General features: G+C 28.0%; 1 protein-coding gene across 6 annotated transcripts in view; it reads right to left on the reverse strand.

Moving 5' to 3' along the window:
• Ide (Insulin degrading metalloproteinase) overlaps nt 1-23,318 on the reverse strand; it is an 80,804-nt gene that overhangs the window by 42,963 nt on the left and 14,523 nt on the right. For all 6 annotated transcript variants that reach the window (XM_071187736.2, XM_016048083.5, XM_071187737.2 and 3 more), the window contains exons 6-11: nt 22,783-22,952; nt 19,827-19,949; nt 18,084-18,196; nt 13,245-13,334; nt 6,179-6,251; nt 3,410-3,502 (exon numbers count right to left, since the gene is read on the reverse strand). In XM_071187736.2, coding sequence (XP_071043837.2) covers nt 3,410-3,502; nt 6,179-6,251; nt 13,245-13,334; nt 18,084-18,196; nt 19,827-19,949; nt 22,783-22,952 — 662 coding nt within the window. The remainder of the gene's footprint in view (nt 1-3,409; nt 3,503-6,178; nt 6,252-13,244; nt 13,335-18,083; nt 18,197-19,826; nt 19,950-22,782; nt 22,953-23,318) is intronic.

The raw sequence follows: 23,318 nt of genomic DNA on the forward strand, positions 1-23,318 counted from the left end.
AATTTTCCGGTAAAGCTGACCAGATGAAAGAAATTTCATAGTAAATAGTTTAACACAAACAATGTGTCAGTTTAAAACTAAAAAATGAAGGTTTAGAAATATTTTTTAACTTAATAAACTTAATTCCAAATAAATTACAGGCTGTTAAATGAAGAACAATATCCTTTTTTTTTTTTAATTCATGCTAATATTGAAAAGTGGAGTAATTCATCATTGAAGTACTCTAAAGACAGGTCATCTTGAAAAAATATGAAGAATTATTTATTACACATTTTGACTTTTACAGGAATTCCCATTAGGCACTTCAGTTGTTTGGTGTCCCGCATCAAAATATGTTATTGTATGAACTGAACCAATAAGATTTAAACTAGAAAAATGCTTTTTTTACTTAAGGTAAGATGTAAGGTTTCATTAAGTCTATACCTCATAGGCATAATCCATTATAATTTTGTAAATAGTTAATATTTATTTTTTTATATAGATAAATACTTAATTCTCTTTACCTAGAACACTGTTGACGTCTTATATGCATTTCTTTCTCAATAAAAATATTTTCACTTATTTTTCTCGCATATTTCATTTATTGCTTATAATTAAACTACCAAAGAATTCAAATTTGTTGAACTATAATTAAATAAAATCATAGAAAAATAATTAATATAAATTATTTATTACATTGAATTATCTTTGGACAAGCAAGTTTTATAATTATGTGTGTGCAAGAATTTCTTGGCCTTTAACAGTTCGGAAAATATGGCAAAATACACAAAAAATGAAATTAACATTAAGGGGTAACTAAAGGGGTAAACTTAAGTGATAACTCTAATTCGAAATTCTCACGTCATAATGATATCGTATTAAAAATATCTGGCTTTGTAAAACCATATGAAAGGGATCAAATGGTAAATAACTGCAAAAGAACAATCATCAAACAATGTGAAATTACAATGGAATCATTATGAATCAAACGCGCCAAGCAAACTCTTCAAAAAGTGATCAAGCAAATTCTAAATTCACATGTCATAACAACATAGTACTTAAAATATTATAATTTGAAAAACTATGTAAAAAGAGGGGAAAAAACTATTAAAAACTGCTGAAAATCTATCATATAACGACGTGAAATTATGATGGAATTGTCACAAATCGAATGAGTCAAAAACTGAATACTCAAATTTGAAATTGGCACATCTTAATAACATTGTATAAAAAATACCGGAATCTGAAAAGCCACGTGAAAAGGGTTCAAAATAATAAATACTTCTGAAAACTATCGTCAAAAGATGAGAAATTACGACCAAATGGTCACAAATCGAACGCTTTTAAAAAAAATTGATGGCTCAAATTCGCATGGTGTAATAACATATTAAATACATCGGAATATGAAAAATTTTAGGAAAAATCACCAAAAAAATTATGAATTACTGCTGAAATGACTGAAACTTTAGGACACTTTGTTTGTATCAATCTTAACGAAGCGCTGCTCACGGATTGAAGCATTCGGTGATTACTTGTTGATTTAAAGTTTATCCCTGTTTTACCTAAGACATCAAGGTTTTTTTGACAGGTTTTCCTTTAAATTAAAATAATAAACATCAAATTACTCATGTACGGCGTGATATGACGTACAAATAATAAAAGTCAAATCAAAGAGCTGTTGGATACAGTTTCAGTCAGTAAACAGAAACTAGTTGGGTCACTCATGAAAGTATTGATTGCGTATTTAGTCATGTGATTTTCATTAAGGCTTGTATAAGACAAAAAAGAGGTGGGCCTGAAGCATTTTATATGTCACTGAAAATATTATTAACAACCATATTTGGCCCAATAATTTATGCTCTGGGCACCATATATCTAGGAACCCAAAAGGGAACCAAAGTTTAGTCAGGAAAGGCTTCCCATGTTCATAAGCTTTCCACACCTGCCTTGAGCTAACCAATTCTCAACCAAATCACTGGCATTCACCAGGATTGCTTTTTTCAAAAAAATTCAGATTCTGGACAATACAGTCTCAATAGTTAAATCAGGAGAATATTCGACAGTTTGGTCTTTTTTTATAGTACATTTACTTTTTTGCAATTTCACTATCTTTACAGAAGTATTTCAAATTAAAAAAAAAAAATTCTTGCAAAATAAAATTTTTTGAAAGATTTTTATTTCCTATAATAAGAATCAAAAAATTTAAGTCATTTTGCATATCAAATTTTACTTCATTTTAAACTATATAATTAAAGATGACAAAAAAAGTTTAAGCAGAATAGATTACATAGTTTCTGATACAATATAATTTCAAAAGTTATTGCTAAATTTAGATTCCTCAAAAACTGTTCCACCAACCCTACTAAAATTTTGGATTTCACCATTCAAAATTACATAAATTAAAGACGTGTAAAAATTTTATATACCTTACAACTAACTTCTTTCCACTCATTATTAAAATAAATATTAAAAATAATAAGTAATCTTGAAAAACTATATTTTGCCTGAATTTATCATTACATAAGCAAATTTTAAAATTATGAGCAAAAGTTTTATATTCGACCATATTTGGATTGTCCAGAACAGAGATGGTGAGCCAATGGCACGCGTGCCATTTATGGCACTCGACACAATATTTTGGGAACGCCGCCGATCACAAAGTTCACTATGAAGCTATTAACAGTTAAATTAAAATTCACTAAAAATGAACAATCAATGCCAAAAAAGCAATTAATAACCATAAAAAAACAAGCTAACAATGAATAACTTGCAAAAAAAAATTAACAGTTCTGTTTAAACTAACATCTTATAAACCTAATATAAGTTATTTGTCATCTAATCTGCAACAACAGAAGTCACACTGATGTTACTTTAAGTTGAATTACGCGTATAACTGAGACATTGCAAAAAAAAAAAAATTAGTAGTAAATAAAGAGTTTTGAGTTGATAGTATTTAGTATTATTATTTACCCAATAATCACGTAGTGAAAACTATTTGTCGGCACGTCTATGACCTCATAAAAAAAAATTACAAAAAATGGCACGTTGGTGCATAAAGGCTCGCCACCCCTGGTCTAGAAGATGAACCTGTCAGAAAAAAACCTGAGCTAGAGAAATTAAATTTTTCATTTTGATTTTGTAACTTAAAATACTTTTACAAAAATTAATTAGCATATTTAAGGTTACACTTCATACATCTTAGTTCCTGAACATCCAATCACAAATCTAAAGTTATTCATTTGTTCTGTTTTTTGTTTTGCATACTGTCTTAATAGTAGCTGATAGTTAATTCAGTTAGTTAATAGCTGGCAATGAATGCTATAATCCTAGGTATTTAGAATTCTTTTTTTTTATCCTCAGAAATAAACTGAGTGTAACAAATTTCATTTTAATAGAAAATGATCATTTTATTAATAAAAAAATTTCATACCAATGCCTTCTTCAGTTAGTTCCAGATCCACAATAAAGAATGCAAACCCTTTAGCACCAGGTTTATAACCAGAAACTATACTATTAGCCCAACCTATTAAACATGTTATGATTAATAAATGAGCCTTAAATTATTTTGTTATATTTCTTTCAATTGCCCTCATATGTATACATAGAACGCACAGACACATATATATATATATATTTTTCTTACACAGCAACAAAAAAAAGTTCTCACTTTTTGCATTAGCAGGGGTGATTGTGAGTCCAAGTCAAAATTCCGGAAAATTTCTTGTGTTAAAAAAAAAAAACAGTTTAAATTGAAAAATTAGAAAAAAATTTAAACAAGATTTTTTTTTTCTTCTTCTCAATATTTCTAATCTTACTGAAAATATATTTAAAATTTTACACATACCTATACCATTTACACATACCTATGATGACCTGGAAAAGTAATTAAAATTTATAAATATGTCTTTCTTTCTTGAGTTTATGATTATAATAACTATTTACTGATAAAAAATGAATATTAATCCTGAATATAAGCTTAAAAAAGTATCTGGCTCTCCCTTACAAACAAATAAAGTAAACTGTGTTTTTAAGTTTCACCTTTGAAAATTTTATTTCCTGAAACTTCTGTAATCAATGATTTTTTTAAACATCTGGACCTTCGATCTCCGGAAACTTCCAGATCACTGTTAGCAAAAAATCCGGAAATCCGGTTTTTTTTTCGGAGCACAATCAGCCTTGCATTAGCAACAAAGTAAGCTTTCATAAGCATGAAGGTGTAAAATAGATGTATACAAATTTCTAAATGTAAAATCTTTTCTCACAAAAACAACAAAAAGTTAAAATAAACTGACCAAAGTTGAGAGGAATTGAAAGGTTAAAAGCGAATAGTTCATATCAACAAACACAGCGTTCTGTATTATGTTTTAATTATACTTATGCGGGCTCAATAATAATAATTTTATTCATTGAAAAATGAGTATTAGTCATATTGTTATGCTTTCAAGCATACTAAAAAAAAGCATGCTTGAAGAGCAGAAGAAAAGGTTGATGACAGTTATGAAGATGAAACATTGAAAAAATGTGTATGAAATGTCACTTCATATATGTTATTTTAAAAATCATAATTATTGTTTTGTTTCTGAAAAGTTTTTTTATAGTAAGTCATTTATTTCATTTTAAAAAATTTTATTTTAATAACTTATTTTTGAATAAAATTTTAATTTTTTAAAGAGGAATTAATTTAATATATATGAGTAATTAATTTAAAGATATTAATAATTCATTTAAATTTTTTTAAGATTTTATGCTAGAACACATTTTAAATGAGTTTAACTTAGTAGTAAGAGAAACAAGAATGGTTTGCAAAGCAAACCTTATAAGATTGCATCACAATCTTAGGGCGTTGGAAAGGTTAGCAAACAGGGTATGGAGTCCAGCAGTTCAATAAAATAATTAAATCTTTCAGTACAAGAGTTAATTACAAGCAATCACATATCATAGTAGGAAAAATTTATTAATAAAATCTAATTTAAAAATTAGTTTGAATTAAAATTCTGCATAACTAAATATATCATAAAACCAATATCTTACAATCTGATAAGCTTTTTTAAGCCAATGTGAAACAAATATATCATGAGGTCAATGCCCAAATAGCTAATCAGAAATTTGTAGGCTACTGACCAATTAATTCAAATAATCACAGTATTTTAAGTTTTGATACTCTGATCAGTTACTTAAATTCAAAAAAGCTCTAAAAGAAATCAAAATGGTCATAGTGTAAATGATTAACTCAGATGAAATCAGCAATCAAGATAAAAAGCAAGTGAAATTATTAAAATAATGAATAACTTAATAGTAATTGGTACTAAGAAGATTGAAATGCTAGCACAAACAGTGTGTTTATTAAATCTCTTTAAATTTATAAGAATGGTTCATTTTACTGATGCTTATAATGGGATTTACTTTTATAATGCTACTCAGTACCAAAATATTATTGCTTAAACTTTTTTGTACAATTTGAAATTTCTTTAAGTTTTTATATGTTATTGTATATATTACTTAGTTATGCATAATCTAATCTAATGGTGCATAATCTTTCAAAAATGTAGACCAAGCATGCAAATAATGGGGTAAAATAAATTTTGCGAGAAGTTGCTTTTGTCTGATTAATCTTATATGATAGCACTTAAACATCATGATAAACTTACACTGTACATCTAATTGAAAATGTTGGTGGATATTAAACATCACTAACAGAAGGTCTCATAAAATCCACACTGATTTCATTCAATAGTGATAATACAAATTTAAGAAATTGAGAGGAAATATCCAATTGTGTGAATATATCAAGCTTGTTTGCAAAATAAAAAAGGATTAATAATAAATTAGCAATTATTGTAGGTTGGGGCAGTGGTGTGTAAGGAGCAGAGCTCCCTTGCAATTTCACTCAAATTTGTATCCTAATTTCCAAATATTTTTCAAACAGAAACGGCATCTAAATGAAGTCAAAGAGCATCTGCTAACATAGATATCAAGCAAAGAACATAATACTTCAGACAGTTTTCTAATAAATATATTTTTTAAAAAAAACATACTAATATATGATTAAAAATTATATCATGAATAAATAGAATTATAAAATTTGCTTTAAATTATCAACTTCTTTTATATATCTGGCCCTAAAAGTATACAAAGCAACTAAAAAGTTAAAATTTTTCTACTACAACAACATACTAATAAATTAAATAATAATGCATACCTAAAGATTTCAATTCTGATAAAAGACTTCCTGGGCCCTCATGACCAATAAGATGTGCTAAATATGACGTTGGCTATAATAATAACAGAAATATTAAAGGAAGCATAATAAAACATTATAAAAGACAACAATAATTTTAAAAAAAAATTAAAAATAATTTTTTTAACATATTTATCATAAACATAAGCATTTCATCATAATTTGTAAATTTGCAAAAAATAAATTTTTAAAAAAAAAACTTTTATTTCCTATTATGAACTTAAAACAAAATAATTAAAAGAAATAAAAAAAAGATTTAAAATAAAATTTTAAAAACTCCTTAAACAAGTAAACCCAGTTTTAAAAAATACCTTTAATTAACTGTTCAGAATTTGTAAAAATATAATTTTAAAACATAATTGCTTATATCCTTTTGTCATACAACTTTCCATATTACATTTGAGTAAATGCAGTTTTATATTAGGGGTTCCTACATCATGTTTTCCTTCATATATTGTATTAGTAATACAGTGTAAAGTCGCGTATCCGGAATCGGTGGGACTTCCAGAAGTCCGTATAATAGATTTTTCCGTATAATACACCCCCAAGGTAAACAAAGCTTAAAATGATTTAATAAACGATCTGAATCTAAGAAGCAAAAAATAAATAAACACTATTTTTAAGGGGAATAATGTTTTAGCATTAAAATATCTAATCAATCAAATATAAAATATTAGAAAAAAAATATTATTACTGAAAATATAGAAAACGAAAAAAATTTAACAGTTACGAAAATATTAATCCGCCATTTTGAACTAGAATGATTCAAGCAGGAAGGGGAAATTCTGGAATAAAGCTTAAAATGATCTAAATCTAAGAAGCAAAAAATAAATAAACATTATTTTTAAGGGGAATAATGTTTTAGTATTAGAATATCTAATCAATAAAATTTGAAATATTAGAAAAAAATTATTATTGCTTAAAAATATAGAAAACTAAAAAAAATTGACATATGAAAATAATAATCCTCCATTTTTAACTAGAATGATTCAAGCAAGAAAGGGAAATTCCCGTCATTCATTAAGGTGGGTAGATGGAGGAGAAAAATTCATTTCCTTCTTATTTGTGAAAGAAAATAAGTGTAAAGAGGAGATCATTTAAGTTGAGGGTGGGGAAGTAACAAATTATTGTTTTCTCTCCAATCATTGGCTATCAATCAAGCATAAAGGCGGGACACGCGGATCGGGTTCTCTTTATTTTTTCTTTTATGACTGAAAAAATTTGCTAAAGAAAGAATGTTACCCCCTTTTTCCCCCGCCTCCTAAATATTACATGGTATGGGGAAGAACGAATGTTTTGTTTCTCAAGGACGTGTATCCTTTTAGACCTATTCAAATTTTCCATTCTGTCTCCCCCTCCACCTTAACGCTTGCCCCGTTTACCCTTTTCCACAGTATTTCTTCTTTCAATAAAAAGGTTCCAGGAAATGCCTCTTTTACTAGCCACCTGCAAGGGAAAGGAGGGGGGGGGACTCAGTTGCAGTCTTTTGAAAACAAATCTCCCTCTTTTTCCTACATTCCAAGGGAGGAGCGTCACTAACGGTCACTCAATGGTCTTGGTAGATCTTCACTTCCCCTTTCTGGTGATTTATGGGTTCGATGCATAAATCAGAGGTTCAGTGCAAGCTAGAAAAAGAGAAACTTTGTCAAAAGATCTCTCTTTTTTTTTTTTTTAAGGAAAGGGGAAGATGGAGAGATGTTTGTTTATTTTGATTGTTAAAAAGTGTCCGGGAAATCGACCCTTCCGGGAAAGGGACGTCCGGATATGGGACGTTACACTGTAGTACAATCATAGTACAATTACAATCACACAATTTCACTTGCAGGAAAAAATTGTTATTTGTTGATTTCTAGACAGCAGTTCAGCCCTTGGTAAATATAAAGTATTCCTCCTTTATCAAAGAAGTTCTGTGTCAAGAAACTATTAGTCATCTTATTAAAAATTGGAAGAAAAAAATTTCGCCAATTGTTTCCAAATTATGTTTGCTCCCTGGCAATGAGGAGGTAAATACACTTGCAAAGATAGTCTAGTATTTGCCACAACATAATTCATCCACCCCTTTGAAAATCTATAAATTATTGATCAAAAAACTCTGATATAGTGATATTGTTGCAGGGAAAAGTTGGGAATGCCTTTCACATGATACAAACAGTAGTCCTCCTGATTAACCAAGGAAGCTAGGTTTATCCTGTTTTTGCATCTTGATGGGCTATAATTAGCATGAGCAGGATCTCAATAGAATCAGAGCAAAAAAACTCTGCATCATGCCCTGTGTGTGGGAATGGTTTTAAGAAAAGAAAAATCTCATTATTTGCTCCAAATTAAAATATATTGACACTAGAGATTGAATTTTAGTATTACACACTTATATTGAACAACAAGACAACATATGGCTGATTGGCTTAGGCTGGGCATAAAATAAATAAATTAACTATTATAATTATTATTGAAAGCAACATTATAACTTTATTTATAGGATTCATGCTGAAAATTTAAATGTTTTAAAATATGTTATAAAATAGGCAAACAAATATATTTAAAAACTTTAAAGAAACATAAAATTTTCAAAAGGAAAAAATTACACGATTAACTAACCACACGCTCACAACAGGGTGTTAATCAGTTTATTCAAGGAAATATGTTACACATAACAAAATATTTAAAAGTTAAAACTAAAAATTGTTAATGCCACATAGGAATTAAAAATAACATCATACAGTTTGATACAAAAATAGCATTAAGGACAAAACCAAATTTATTAAAAATAAACTCTTACAGCTTATGAATAATACTTAACAGCTCACTCTAAGAATCCCTTACAAAGAAATTTATAAAAATTAACACCAAAAATTAAGCAAAACAAACTCTATGTAACAAGAAAAAAAACTATGTTTGTAATAATTTGGAAGAGCAGGAAGAATTAAAAGCAGAATAAGACAATAAAAAAAACCATATTTTAAAATTTAAAAAATACAATTAATGTTTGATACAACTTCAGTTATTGAATAGAAAACCAACATTATAACACGAGCGCATTATATTGTGACAACACAACAATACTATAAGTGTTTAGATGCAATTAAAAACCTTGATTAATTATGAAAAAAACAATACTTTACATTAATAAGAATTATGTAATTAATAGATTATTTGATAATAACGCAATCAGCAACAAATCAGAGATCACGGCCACCTAGACAAATCTAGAGGGTCATGTTACTCTTCATTTATTCAAAGGAAATTCAAGATGCTCTGTATTTAATGTATAATAGAAAGAAGAAAAAAAAAGAATCGCCCTGAATAAGTTTTGATCTAATGCTCTGATTTGTATGTATTAGGACTCAATTTTAATGGTTCGAGAGGGTGACCTAAAATATGTAAATTAACTAGGGCAGACAATATTCTAAGTTACAAAATCAGACAAAAACATATTTTCTTTGAATAAACATAAATTTTTTGATGCATTTGGATTTCTGACCCTTAAATTATAAGTGGTAGCTGCAATCTGAGAAATATGATCTAAATAGTTTGGCCAGGAGAGTGGTCTTAAGTTCAGACTCCTTAATGTTAATTTAACATTTTGTGTATTTCGACATTTTTTTAAACTTCTAATGGCAGATTATGAACAGTTACAGCAGAAAACAATAAAAAGAAAGAACACAAAGTACAACAAAAAATGCTGAAACACAGTTCATTACTCTAACATATCTTTAGCCTCCCAATAATGCTCGGTGAGAAAAATCTTGACCAGAGCAGGACAGTTGAATAGATGTGCAGAGTCCAAGACCTCTCCAGAGCTGTACAAAGTGCATATCGGGGAAGGAACAATTTAGAGTCTAATAAGATGGTTTCTTAGGCAGTCGTGACTGGTAGATAGGTGAAATTCAGTCACAGTTCTACGCCTTGGGCCATAAAACAAATTTGGGATGGTATTCTTTCAGGACTTTCGGGAAACACGGTTATAGAGGTCTTCCTGAGCACGAGCTTTAAGAGATATTTTAATAAGATTTTTAATAGTATAGAAGGGCATGGGACAAGAAATTACTTGCATAACTAAAGTACCCTTGTTAGCCAGGAAGACAGCAAACCACAGGAGTACTATAGTTTAATCAAGTGATGCCAGGTTTTTAAGATGATAGCGGCAATGCAATATGTCCTGGGTTATGGGATTATTGTCAGAAACGATATCCAACAGAGCAGCTCCAGAATCACTGAGTACTTCATCATACCTCAGGAATTATTTTAATAAAAAATTTTTACATTCAATTATAAAATTCATTTATCCTAAGAAAAGCAACAAAAAATTTTTTTTATTATTTTATTGCATTTAAAAAATACAGTCGAAAAATTTTGAATTGTAAGGTATATAAATTTTTGCATCATTTCAAAGAAAGTAATTTTAAACAGCAAAATACAAAATTTTAAAGAAATTGATCAAATGATTCCACTTTTTAAAATTCAACCTCTCAGGAAGTATTCAATCAATTTTATTCAAATTTTGTATTTAGACATATAAAATTACATTCATTAAAATGATGTAAAAATTTGTATACCTTACAATACAAAATGTTTTGACCATTATTACATAAAAGAATGAAAAATAATAATAATAATTGAAAGTGGTTTTTTGCATCAAACTATCTTTAGCTAAGCAAAATTTATAATTGTGTGCAAAACTGTTTCCAGTTCTCGAGATATAGTGTCTACACTTACTAATTAGCATATTTCAGGTAATTGCCTCAAACCATTAAGATTGAGTGCTAATACATGAAAATCTGATTATTAAATCAGAAGTTATTAAGTTTTTTTTTTTGCACACTGTACATTAACATCAAAAATAAGAGTGGCTTTAATTAATAATATCTTTTGAAAATTTTATTTAATAAAATGACTTATTACCAATTTAAAAATATTGTTTTGAAAGCTTGAAATTGTTTCACACTTATTTACGAAGCAATTTTCATGGGAATAAAAAAAAATCAAATGGGCATTAAAATGATGTGATGCCGTTGGATTAGCAAACATGACTTAATGTGTCGGTCATTATAATGGAAAAGTTGCTGTAATGGGGTTGCACTAAAAAGCAACTGTTACTAAGAGTTACTACTTGAAAATAAACAACTTTTTTCAGCATGTAAAAAAGTAAGAGATGGATAAGTACCAATTTTTTAGCATCAGTCACAAACTGCTGATGATGCAACTTAGTATCAGTTACAAAAAATTTATACTTTTTATCCTGTGATACATATTAGTCTTAATCTTAATTCATAGAGGTCATGAAAAATTACAGAACAAAATTTCCTTAATTTTATAACATATTTTGTTAATTGATTTGTTAATTTTGAATTAAAAAAAATACTAGTTTTGACATTGTTAGGTCTATTTTTCTTATTTTTTTACTTAGAATAAGTCATAAGTCATTTTAAGATTCTTTTACCTAGAAAGAAATCTTTAAAAAAAACAATTCAAATGTTCCGATTAAAATTGCATGTTCGTCAAAATGCTACATTCTAAACAAAAGAAGAAAAAAAAGAAAAAAAACATCAAGACAAAATGCTAAAAATCAGGAACATTGAGATAACTAAGAACCCTACATCATAGTTTGAGATCAATATGCAAAAACTTTTTTAGTTCTGCTGCATTAAAGAAAATCAGTATTAATAAGTTAAAATTCCCTTACACTAATATGTAATTAAGATTTGCTATCAAGTTAAAACTTCTTTTAATTATATAATTTTAAGTAGAACTTAAATAATCTTGAATTGAAAACACAGTGACAACATTTTTGTAAAAAGTAATTTAATGGATCATCCCTTGACATATAATTTAAGAATTCTATTTAATTGCATTGTTGATTAATATCAATCATTTTGAAAATCAGATGAAAGATATGAATCAATAATTGGGAAACTACAAAACTCTACACAAGATTTGTATTGCTAAAAATAATAAATGAAGGTATGACCGCTGAATTCAGCTCCATAAAAATTTCATAACGTAAAACATTTAATTAAGTCTTTGTTTTCATAAAATGCATTGCAGGTAAGGCTATATGTATAAACTATGTATATTTTCAGTAGACAGTCCTTAAGTTTGAACTATCGAAGTTTGCAATTTTCACAAGCATTATTAATTCAAATAAAAAAAGGTTGGATAAAAATTCACAGTTTGCTATTCCTTAAAACAATTAATTTAAAATTCACTTTGTACTCCTAGAAAATTTGATGTTCTAAACAGAATCAAAAATCAGGAGTTTCAGGGCAAAAAGGGGCCGTTAAAATATTACATGAATATATTTTAGAAAATTTTGAACTTCCTCCTTTTCAACAAAAAAGGAAATCACAACCCTCCCTTATGCTTAAATTGCAACATATCCCCACACCCCTGGTTTACCACTTTACTTCACTTTACCTGGTTTTACTTTCACTTTAGTAATCTAATTTTAGGACTGAATTTATAAAAGATATAACTTATCATGAAACAAAATGTAGTTTTTAATTTATTTTATAAAATTTTGAATAGAATATTCTTCAGGAAACTTTTGTGTTCAAAACTCTAAATCTCTGAAATTTTTTGAAGAAATTTTTTTCCAATTTTTTCTTCAAGTTTACTTTTATTCCAAATTTGAAATTTTTCATGTGAAACTTTTTATTGCATTTTATACTGTTTTTCAAGAAAATTTTTTAAATAAATGGATTTTAGTATTTTACGTACAATTGCTTTTGCTGGACATCAAAAATAAGCAAATCACATCCCCTCCTTCTAGTAGGTGCTTTCATAATACTTAACAGACCCAAAGCAAAAAAAATCAAGACAAATAGGACAAAATATTTTCTATCAGGAAAAGCCAAGAATGTCAGGACAAATATGAACCCTATAAATGTGACAAACATTTTAATTATCAATTCTGGAGGAAACCGCAACAAAAAAAAATAACAGTCAACCCAAAATAAAATTAAATATTTTAATAATGGCCCAACACAAAAAAAAAAAAAAAAAACATTATATCAACTATTAGACTACTGACACATGAATGATACTCATTTTGAAGGTCTGGGACAGGAAAAGCGATGTTCATGTTCTGGATATCCTTCACAGGTACAACATGTCCTTGAAGCTAAAATTACAAAATTAACAATAAATAAAAGCAACATTAAATTAAGCATAGTAAATATGTATAAAATAAAGATAGAATTATTTATAAATCTGCAACTTTTTGATGAGTAAATACGAAATTAAAAATTTAAAAATAATTACATGAATGCATAAAATTTTAGAAATAGGCAGGATAACATAAATCTAAAAATTTGAAACTTCATGTTTTAAATAAAATTTTAACTAAGGTTCTTAAAAGCATCATTAGAAGTGTCAAAGGTAAGGGGTCTTTGTCAAAGACGTTTTAACGCAATTTATAGAACTTTCAAAAGAGCCCGATATCATTAAAAGTAATGAAATAAAAAGAATGATCTGGGCAGCTCATGTGACCAGAATGGAACATTTTTGTGTTAAAGCCTTTTAGTTGAAAAAGAGGAAGGCCAAAACAACAATGGCTTAATTCTATAGAATCAAATTTTGAGAGTAGTTGAGGTAAAAGACTGGCAGTCCAGGTCAAAAAGTAGGTTGTCCTGAGGAAATATTAATAGAAGACCTTGGCGTATCCTTGGCTATTGTGACAAATATGAGGATAAAATGTATCTTAATGTCATGGATAACCCAACAAATTTCTTTTAAAATTTCAATTGTAGTAGTTTTTGCAGCTTTTTTTATTGTACATAAGATTTTATACTTCATACAATTAAATATTTAATTAAAATATTGCTATTATCTTTAAATTATTTATCTCAAATTATAAATTATGTTAACGTATTATATAATTCAATAACCACAAAGCAAATTTGGCTAACGAAATCTATTTACTCTACACAAAAACAATTGTAACAGTTTTGATTAAAAAAAGTCAGTTTTTTTTCTATTTATTTTAATTTTAAGTGACAAAAACCTCTGAAGAAGGAGTTACTTTCATTTCCAGGAAAGAAAAAAAGCAGAGCAGAAGTTATTAACTGTTTGTAACCGCTATCTATTTTCCTTCTTAATACAAAAGAATCTATTTTCACTAAAGTAAAAAAATTCTAAATACAAAGGTTTCACTTACTTTATGATAAGAGGGAGGGTTGGGTGGAAATGGGTAATAGTGCATAATATTTTTTAGCATTTTTTTTTATTGATATTAAGCAAAACACATAGACTATGCTTTTATATGCTTTTCATAGACTATGCATGTTGCATAGCAAAACAATAGACAATCAGTTTTATCTACCAGTCAGAAGAGTAATCTAGGAAAGAAGCAACATGTAAATTTTTGGCTGATTTTAAAAATAACACAGCATGAAGGAAAATAATTTAAACTCAATTTTATTTTCTAACTAGAAACTCTAACACTCAAACCTTTATTATCATAACTAAAACTATAGAAAAAGTCATAGCTTTAAAATTACAATGAACTACTTGTCTGTAACATTAAAAAAAATTTAAAAATATGCATCTGATCATCAACTAAAAACCTACTTTCTAGATTACCTTGTACTTTGCATAATTAAAGATATTTTGCTTAGCAAACCTGCTCATAAAATTATTTATCTTATTTGACTTTACTTTAGATACAGCTTATAAAGTAGTATTACATAATTGGTTAAGTTAAAATAGTAAATACTGCAGTCAGAATATAATTTCATACATTTGTTACCAAAAAGTGAAGAATATTGGCTTAACATCTTTGAGGTATATACTTCTCCACTGAAAAAGACTAATACAGTCGAACCTCGGTTTAAAGAACCCCTATTTACTGAACTTCACGATTTAAAGAATGTTTTTCTCCTCTATTAAAATGAAGGCAAAAAAGGGTATTTAACAAATTTTAAAAAAAATAAAAATAACGAGTAATTCCGGCAATCTAAAAAAAGAAATTCTTAATTTGGGTTAGAAAAACTATTAATTGCTTTTCAAATGATTACAGTATCCATACTGTCAGGTACATAAAACTACTTTTTTTGTATTCATCAATTTTAGACATGGGTGATCTCAGTTCAGACCTCACAGGTGCATAAGAATAACGATTGAGTGTAACCAGTAAGAACAGGAAATTCCTTTCTTATTTCTCACATTCTACAATAACAAAGAAGAGAGGTGTACAGGATGCTTGTGAGGACAAAAAATTCCTTTCTAATTTATATTCCTTAGAAGTAAGGTGCGTTGGAAGCTCATTTTCGTAGAATATTTGATTTTTGAGAGGTTATAAAACATGGCAGATTGGCGAAAATGAAAACGTTTTTAGTAGAGTGAGTTTTTGAGTTTGACAAAAACCTTAGACCACAAAGCGCTTCAGCAGAATGTCTCAAAATCTCCACATCAACTATAGCTAAAATTTTTAAACAATGAGTAGAAATTGAAAAAAACTTGGAAGGTGGTGAAAAATCGTCGCAAGAAGTCATTGAAAGCCAATCCCCTTTCTTGAGTCTGATCTAGTAGAATGGTTCATCATCGTTTGCACCAACAATATAGCCACAAATGGGCCTCTGATCATAAAAAGCCCTTCAACTAGCTGATAAGCATAATGTAAAAGACATTTCCGCATTCATTGTGTAAGATCGACCGCTTTAAAAAAGGATACAACATAGTCAAAAAGAAAGTGTGCGGAGAAAAGGCAGATGCAAATGAAAATGAAGTAAAAGGAGAGTTGCTCAACCTGATTGAAGGATATTCACCATACAACACTTACAACGCAGATGAAACATGGTTGTTTTATGACTTAAACACAACAAAACACTTTGTTATACAAATTAAAAATGCTTTGGCGAAAAAAAAGAAGTAAACTGAGGGTTATGGTTTTGCATGCAGTAAATGCTGATGGAACAAACAAATGAAAGCCATTTGTGATAGGAAAAGCAGCAAAGTCTAAATGTTTTAAAAATGTAAAGACTTTACTGACAAAGTAAGCAGCAAACAAAAATCCTGGGTGATTTCTTTTCTATTTGCAGATTTTTTAATGTTACTAGATAAGTCAATGAAGATACAAAAGAGAAATATTATTTTGTTTATTGATCAATGTCCCCCCAAATTTTCAATCAAAAAAACTTAAAAGTAGTGTTTTTTCCCTGAAAATTGCACAAATGTGCTTCAGCTACTAGACCTTGGTTCACTCCTTGAAAATTAATTACAGAAAGTTGCTTATGAGGAAAAATTATAGCACTGTTAGAGAAAAATGGGGAGGAAAGATACAAAATCACTGTTTTGGATGCATTATTTTTTTAAGACAATCTTAGGATCAAGTTTCGGAAAATACAATTGAAAAATGCTTTCAGAAAGCGAGATTTCCAGGAGCACAAGTCCTCTTTTCATTATCCTTCAGAAGAAGACATAAGGAAAGAAATTGCATTAATAGATTTTAATGATTATGTTACATGTGATGATGGATTATCTATGTATGCAACTTAAGTTAATAAGGTAGATTAATTGAAAACAATGAATAGCGACTCTGACACGGAAGTCGATGATAATGCATCTCCAGTGAAAACTGTTTCTTTTTCTGATGCTTTGCACAGCTTGGAAAAAGTGAAAACTTACCTAATGGAACAAGATGTAAATGGTAGAGTATTTTTTTTTCTGTTCATGGCATCAAAAAAAAACATTTTAAAGTAAGTAAACCTTAAAATTTCAAAGAAATAAGTAAACCTTACTCACGAAATGCTTTCAAATTTCAAATTAATCAATGTGTAATCATTCACTGTATTTTAAGTTCCTCAATAAATAGTGCAATAGTTCTATTTATTCTGTGTATTTCCTTATTAGAGATGTTTGTATATTCCATAAGGTTAGTCAATTTTTTTTTTCAATTTTGCTGATATTGCAATTACCCCCAATTCAGTGAATAATATTTTCGGTCCCTATGAATTCGTTAAATCGAGGTCAGACAGTATTTTAGAAATGCATCAATATTTATCAAATATTTGTATCTGATCAAAGTCAGAGATTTTAATCTTTTTGAGATATTTTGTTTTAAGATATTTTGTTTTTGAAATTTATGTAAGGTGGCCCACATTACTTTCAAACAACTTTTTATTAAAATATCTAAAATTATAAAAATTATTTCAAGAATGAATTTCTGTCATTCTTTCGTTATTCTATTACAGTTACTAAATAAATAAATAAATTATTAAATTTTGCAAAAAAATGCTTATTTTTCTAGATTTCAGAAAAAAACTAAGTGATAAATTTCTCGGTTTTCAGTTCCAATGCTCTCAAAAATTAAAACTTTTGCCTGTAAATAATTAATACTTAAAAACATATTTTTGCGTTTTAAATCATTTTAAAGCATTAATTTTGAGCTGATATTGGCAGTGTTTAGTAAGCAGGTTTAATGACATGTAAAATAATTTAAATAAGACCAAATTCCATATAAACAGTTAAACAATATATCATGTTTAAAGGTCTAAGTTAGAAGCATGTGTACTGTATTTATAGAGAGAGAATGAAGAGTATATATATTATATATATAGAAGGTTATAATATATTCAAGCTTGTAGATTATATGTTTAAATTGTATCACTATGTGTCATACTTTTTTAGGGAATGAATAAATTGTTATAAAGCTTACCATGTGAAATGGTACGAAATATTTTTAATTCTTTGAATAATTTAATTTCTGAATAATTTAATTTCAATTTTAATTAAATTGAAATATACATTAAATCACACTTTGAATAGGAATAACTTAAGTCTTCTTACATCTAGAACAACTTTAAGTGATAAAATTATAATGTACTTTATGCAGTGTAAATGAGCTACAGCATAGAAATTAAATCATAAACACCTTTAAAAATTCAGGACTAAATGGATGCTTAGGCCAATCAGGAACTTGAACATTCTTATTTGAGACATCCGAAAACAAAGGAAGAACAAAATTTTCTAACTCTTCTAAAGTTTCTAAAAATGCAACATTAAACTAGTATTAAAATGAAGAACAGGTCGGATTTGTGTTGTATATGAATAAAGCTAAAACAATATGTAAAGATACAAACAGGCACATGATTGTTTCAGTACTATAATGAAACACCTTCTTTCAGTGACAAAAAACTGGCATTCTTTGTTTTTTCCACAAAAAAATGGTGCTTTATTTATAAATTAAAATTTCAAAAATTGTTTAATACTTTAGTTATAATGATAAAAAAGGGGGAGAGAAAACATAAAACTACTGCTGAACATAAAACAATGCATTATAGTTGACTTAATAAAAGGCAGTTCCTCAAAATTTATAAGAAAATTATTTCCTTCTTATGAAATTCGATCAAAAAAATTACCCTTCAAAAAAACTTTATATATAAATAATTACGTAACCAATATTATTAAGCAAATAATGTCTTTTTTATTACATGACTAATTTTTACTTCATTCACTGACTAATGCATGTCATTAGCAGTACAAATTTGAATAGCTCATAAAATCATAAATACAACTAATGCACACTTTTTAGCAAATTTAAAACACATTAAGACCACAACAAAAAGGCATTGAGGGATTAAAATTATCAGTAATAAAACAAAAGTATGTATTTAAAGTCATAAATTATAATCTGCGTTTCTGAAATTAATCTTATTGACTTTTTTGATTTGAACATCTCACACTTTAAAGATTTCAAAAATTGCTTTTGAGAAGTATCACAAGTATTCACTGCTATTTTGACTTTGAAATCAATTACTTTTGAAAGTTTGTTTTTTAAAACCTACTTTTGTACACAAAAACAATCACTAATTTGCAGCTAATGGTTTCTTTCTTTTTTTTTTAATTTTAATCTTGTGGAGTGATTTAAAAAGGTTAAATTTTCTTAAGAGTTTAAAAAACAATCAGATTTTTTGATTTTTGAAGTTCAACCTTGTCAAAGAAAAATGTTTAATTTCGATAATATGTTAACTTTAGTGCTACCATATTCAGCCATGTTAAAGTAGGCAAAATTAATATCATTAAAAAAAGAAAGAAAAAGTAAATGCAACCATAAATATAAAAACCACAAAATCACACAAGACTCAAAGACTAGTATTTAACAGAAAGACATTTATGAATGTGTATGACAAAAAGTTACGTTATATTAACAAGGCTACTTCACAAATTTAACATGAGTCATTGAAATCAGATTCTATTTAAGCTTCAAAAAATATGCAACTTAATTTAATATGAAAAGTTTTGAGTTCTAAATAATAAAACATTTTCAATCACTTAAAAAATCTACTTTTAAATAGAGGTCATTTATAAGAAATTCAGTCTTAATCATTTCACTTTCCAAAGCACAGAAAATAAAATTTTCTCGGACCTAATGTTGAATGGACAAAAATGGTGGGGAAAAATTATATACATGGCTCAGTAAAACTTCTTTTGTAATTATATAAATAGTTTACTTTGTTATACTTTGAGCTGAACTCAATTAAAATGACACATTAATTAGGACAATTATTAAATATTTCTGCTAAATTAACACAAAAAGAATATAACAGAGTAAAATTCCTGAAAGAAAAAGCCAATCCTAAATTAATTAAGCAGAAAAAATATCAAAATTTCTTACCTTTGCCGAGGATAATCAGAGACATAATGTTTGAAGAATAAAATTTATTATGGAATTCAAGCAACTTATCACGAATGTTAATTCCTTGAGATTTTGGATTTTCAAATAATGTAAATTTATTGCCTGAAATAATAAAAAAAAAATTTAGAAATTACATTTGATTTTTCAAATAATTATTTAATTCTATCTCGATTACTTTAATATAACAGTTTTTATATAATTATCAGAATTATTGGGTATGATCATTTATTAATGCAGTTAAATGTATATAATTCCATTACTACAGTCAAATATCAATTCTGTAAAGCAGAATGGAGACATTAAAAATGCTGTAATACCCAAAATTGAATGACACCTGGCAGCAAAGTGGTAGTCCTTCGCTCTCTTGCGCCACATGTCCCAGATTCTACCTTTGGACTGGGCAAGGTTAACTCAGCTTTTCAATGGGTCAATAAAATCATTACCAAGCATTCTTGGGGACTAAACACTGTGGGTTCTGCATTCGGCTGACCACCCAACACAAAAATCTGTTTTTGCACTGCAACATCCCAGACCAAAGAAACTGAGATGGGTACAGTAGATCATGGCCAGAATTATATCTGTGGGAGAATTTGATGAATGGATACCACTAGTTGATTCATTGCTGTTATGTGAGAAGCAGGGAGATCTGTATTAAGATCACCGTACTTTTTGAGCACTGATTGTGACAGCTGTATTAAGTTCACGGTCGCTCCTGTATTGCCTTTAGCAGTGGAGTGTATACATTGTGTGTGATCTAGACTGAGAAGCAACAGTGTGAGAAGGACAATGTCGCAGTCACAAGTAGAAAATCAACTGTTCAGTGTAGACCTTCCATCCAAGTAGGCGTGCTCAAATCGTAGTGGGCATTTCTGTCAAGGTAGGCGTATTCACATCACGTCCGAAGGTCACCAATCAATGTGGGGCGAGGAGTAACTGACAATGTCAACCTTCATCTCTGAATAGGTACCCCATCAAAGAATCGAGTTAGCATGTCTTATATACTAGTGAATTGTAGCTGTAATTTTGTGGTAAATACACTACATGATACTTTAAAAGTTGTATAATGTGTATTTATTTCAAACAATTTTGATACTTTTGATTTTATGTTTATCTAAAATTCTTCTCTTTTCAAATCTTCCTTTTCTGATGTATCTACAGATGCTATAATTTCTTTCCACATATCCGATTCTTCCTCTTTCACCACAAGATGGTTTTTGGGTATTACCAAAAGATATTAAAAAAGGAGATAGCTTACCTCCACCAAAAGGGTGGGAACACTTTGTAATATTCCATAAACTTCTATAAAACATCTAAATAATTGTAGTTGAGAGTGTAACAATCAAGATTAAATTTTATTTACACAAAAAATATTTATGGACACACAAAAAAGAACAACATGCTTCCCAATCAGAGTTTCAATCAGTTTTCTCTCGAGCCAGTGTCAGTGAGTGTGGGAGGAGTCGGGATTAAAGTTAAGCGCGTGATGATGATGCGCTCACGAGACAAAACTAAGTGATAGATTAATGATTTTAATTGCAATTTCCAACACTGGTAATATATATTGCCCACAAGAAATACTTCCTCGTAAGTATCAGTTTCTTATGAAGTCATTAAACTGGTAAATTCTTTTCAGTTTCATGCATGGAAATTCTTATCTATGCACACATCTTGTAAGTCCACTTCTTTAGAAAAAGAATGATTCTGGCAATTTCTTCTAAAATACGGCAATCTCTTTCTTAGGTTTCATAATTCATAAAATTATTCAAGAAAGCATTTTGAATTCTTTAGAAATCAGGGGGGAAATTGATGCTGAGAGATATTTCATAAAACCAAGGGTAATGTATATGGCTAAAAGAGGTTTCCAGGTCAGAAGAAAAGAAATTCAGGATTTAATAGTTAAAGGGTTAAGAGGAAATAAAACTAAATGTAATGAGCTTTAGATGTAGATAGCATTTTTTTTCTTTTAACTTTCAATAAGGTTACAAAAAATTTTCATGGATCAAAATGCTCAAAAAAAATCTGCAAGGTTACAGTTGAAAAAAGATTGCATAGTAAAATATTTTTGGATAAAGCATATTTTAAACTATAAAAACCACTTAATGTTTAGAACGACTTTTGAAAAATTATAGAAATTAGGATGACTTTTTATTGCAAAATAACTTTGAACAAAAGATATAATTAAATAAAATCTTAGAAATGTATGTTTTAATACACTTTTTAAAAAAAAAATTTAAAAATAAAAAATACAATAAAAATTATGCTCTTTCAAGTGTGATACAGTGCTATGAACAAAAATATTATGACATATATAGGTGCATACTTAAAAAAAACTAGGCTAAAAAAAGTCTTAGAAAATAAAATAGACTTAAAAAAAAGAATTATAGACTATTGCAAAAATTTATTTTTAGTTGAATTTATGATTGCAAATTTTTGAAACAAAAACATCTTTAATCATTAACAATGACTGATATTTGTCTAATATGTTCAGCCTATCATAATGCCTGTTTAGTATATCAAATAATTTAATTTCTTGGTAACACTTTAAATATTTAACTAATTTATGAAAAATGACAGCATTTTTGATTTGTCATTGACACTTTTAAGAATACTTTAAAAAGGTAATGATGCATTGTGCCAAAGAGAACATTTATTTCACATGAAATTTTTTTCCTTAATTCACTTAACTTAAAATATTCTTGCCCTTCTTCTCATTTCATTAAATACAGTATAAAAAAAAAAGTTTTCTTAAGAAATATATGAAGGACTTACTTTTTAACAAAAAAATGAAATTTAGTTAATTTATTGGGGTAAGCATTTACATTCAAAAAAAGTTGTCGATATGATCAAATTTCTAAAAGTTCCAAAATTACAACTTTGTATCAGCAAGATTAAATTTGAAAAAATGTGCTTTTCTGAAAATATTTTTAATTTTTACCTGTTCCAAATTTACTAAAATCATGATTAGGATCACATGTAGCTCTTTCTAGCTGAGCCAGCCTCCAAGTATCGCTTTGTAGATTTTTTTCATGTTCAGAATCAACAGCATTAACTTCTCGTTCAGTAGCACTCTCAGTAAATAAAGGACACAAAAAGAACTGGGCAAATCTGGCAAAAGCATATTAAAGACTAATTTTTAAAATGGCTTTAATAATACTGCTAATAATATTGTAATTAAGTAATTTTTCTTTTAATTTTCAGAACAATTACATCATTCAATCAACGCACTATCTGGAAAAAGGACATTAATACCTTTTCCACAGAATAGTGCAGATTAGTGTGTTGCATATTACCCTGAATGGCATCAAATTTTACATTGCCTGAAGAAAAAAAACTTTAAGACTTATTTATTCTCATTCATTATAATTTTTGGAAAAGAATTTCCATTTGAAAATTAAAAATCTTTCTTCTTGATAACTGATTATCAAATATTTAACTTCAATTTTGTGTACATTGTAAGTTTCTTAAAAAAAT

Source organism: Parasteatoda tepidariorum, chromosome 11, assembly GCF_982258835.1.
Source record: "Parasteatoda tepidariorum strain Cologne lab strain chromosome 11, Ptep-v5.0, whole genome shotgun sequence".
Taxonomy (NCBI): Eukaryota; Metazoa; Arthropoda; class Arachnida; order Araneae; family Theridiidae; genus Parasteatoda; species Parasteatoda tepidariorum.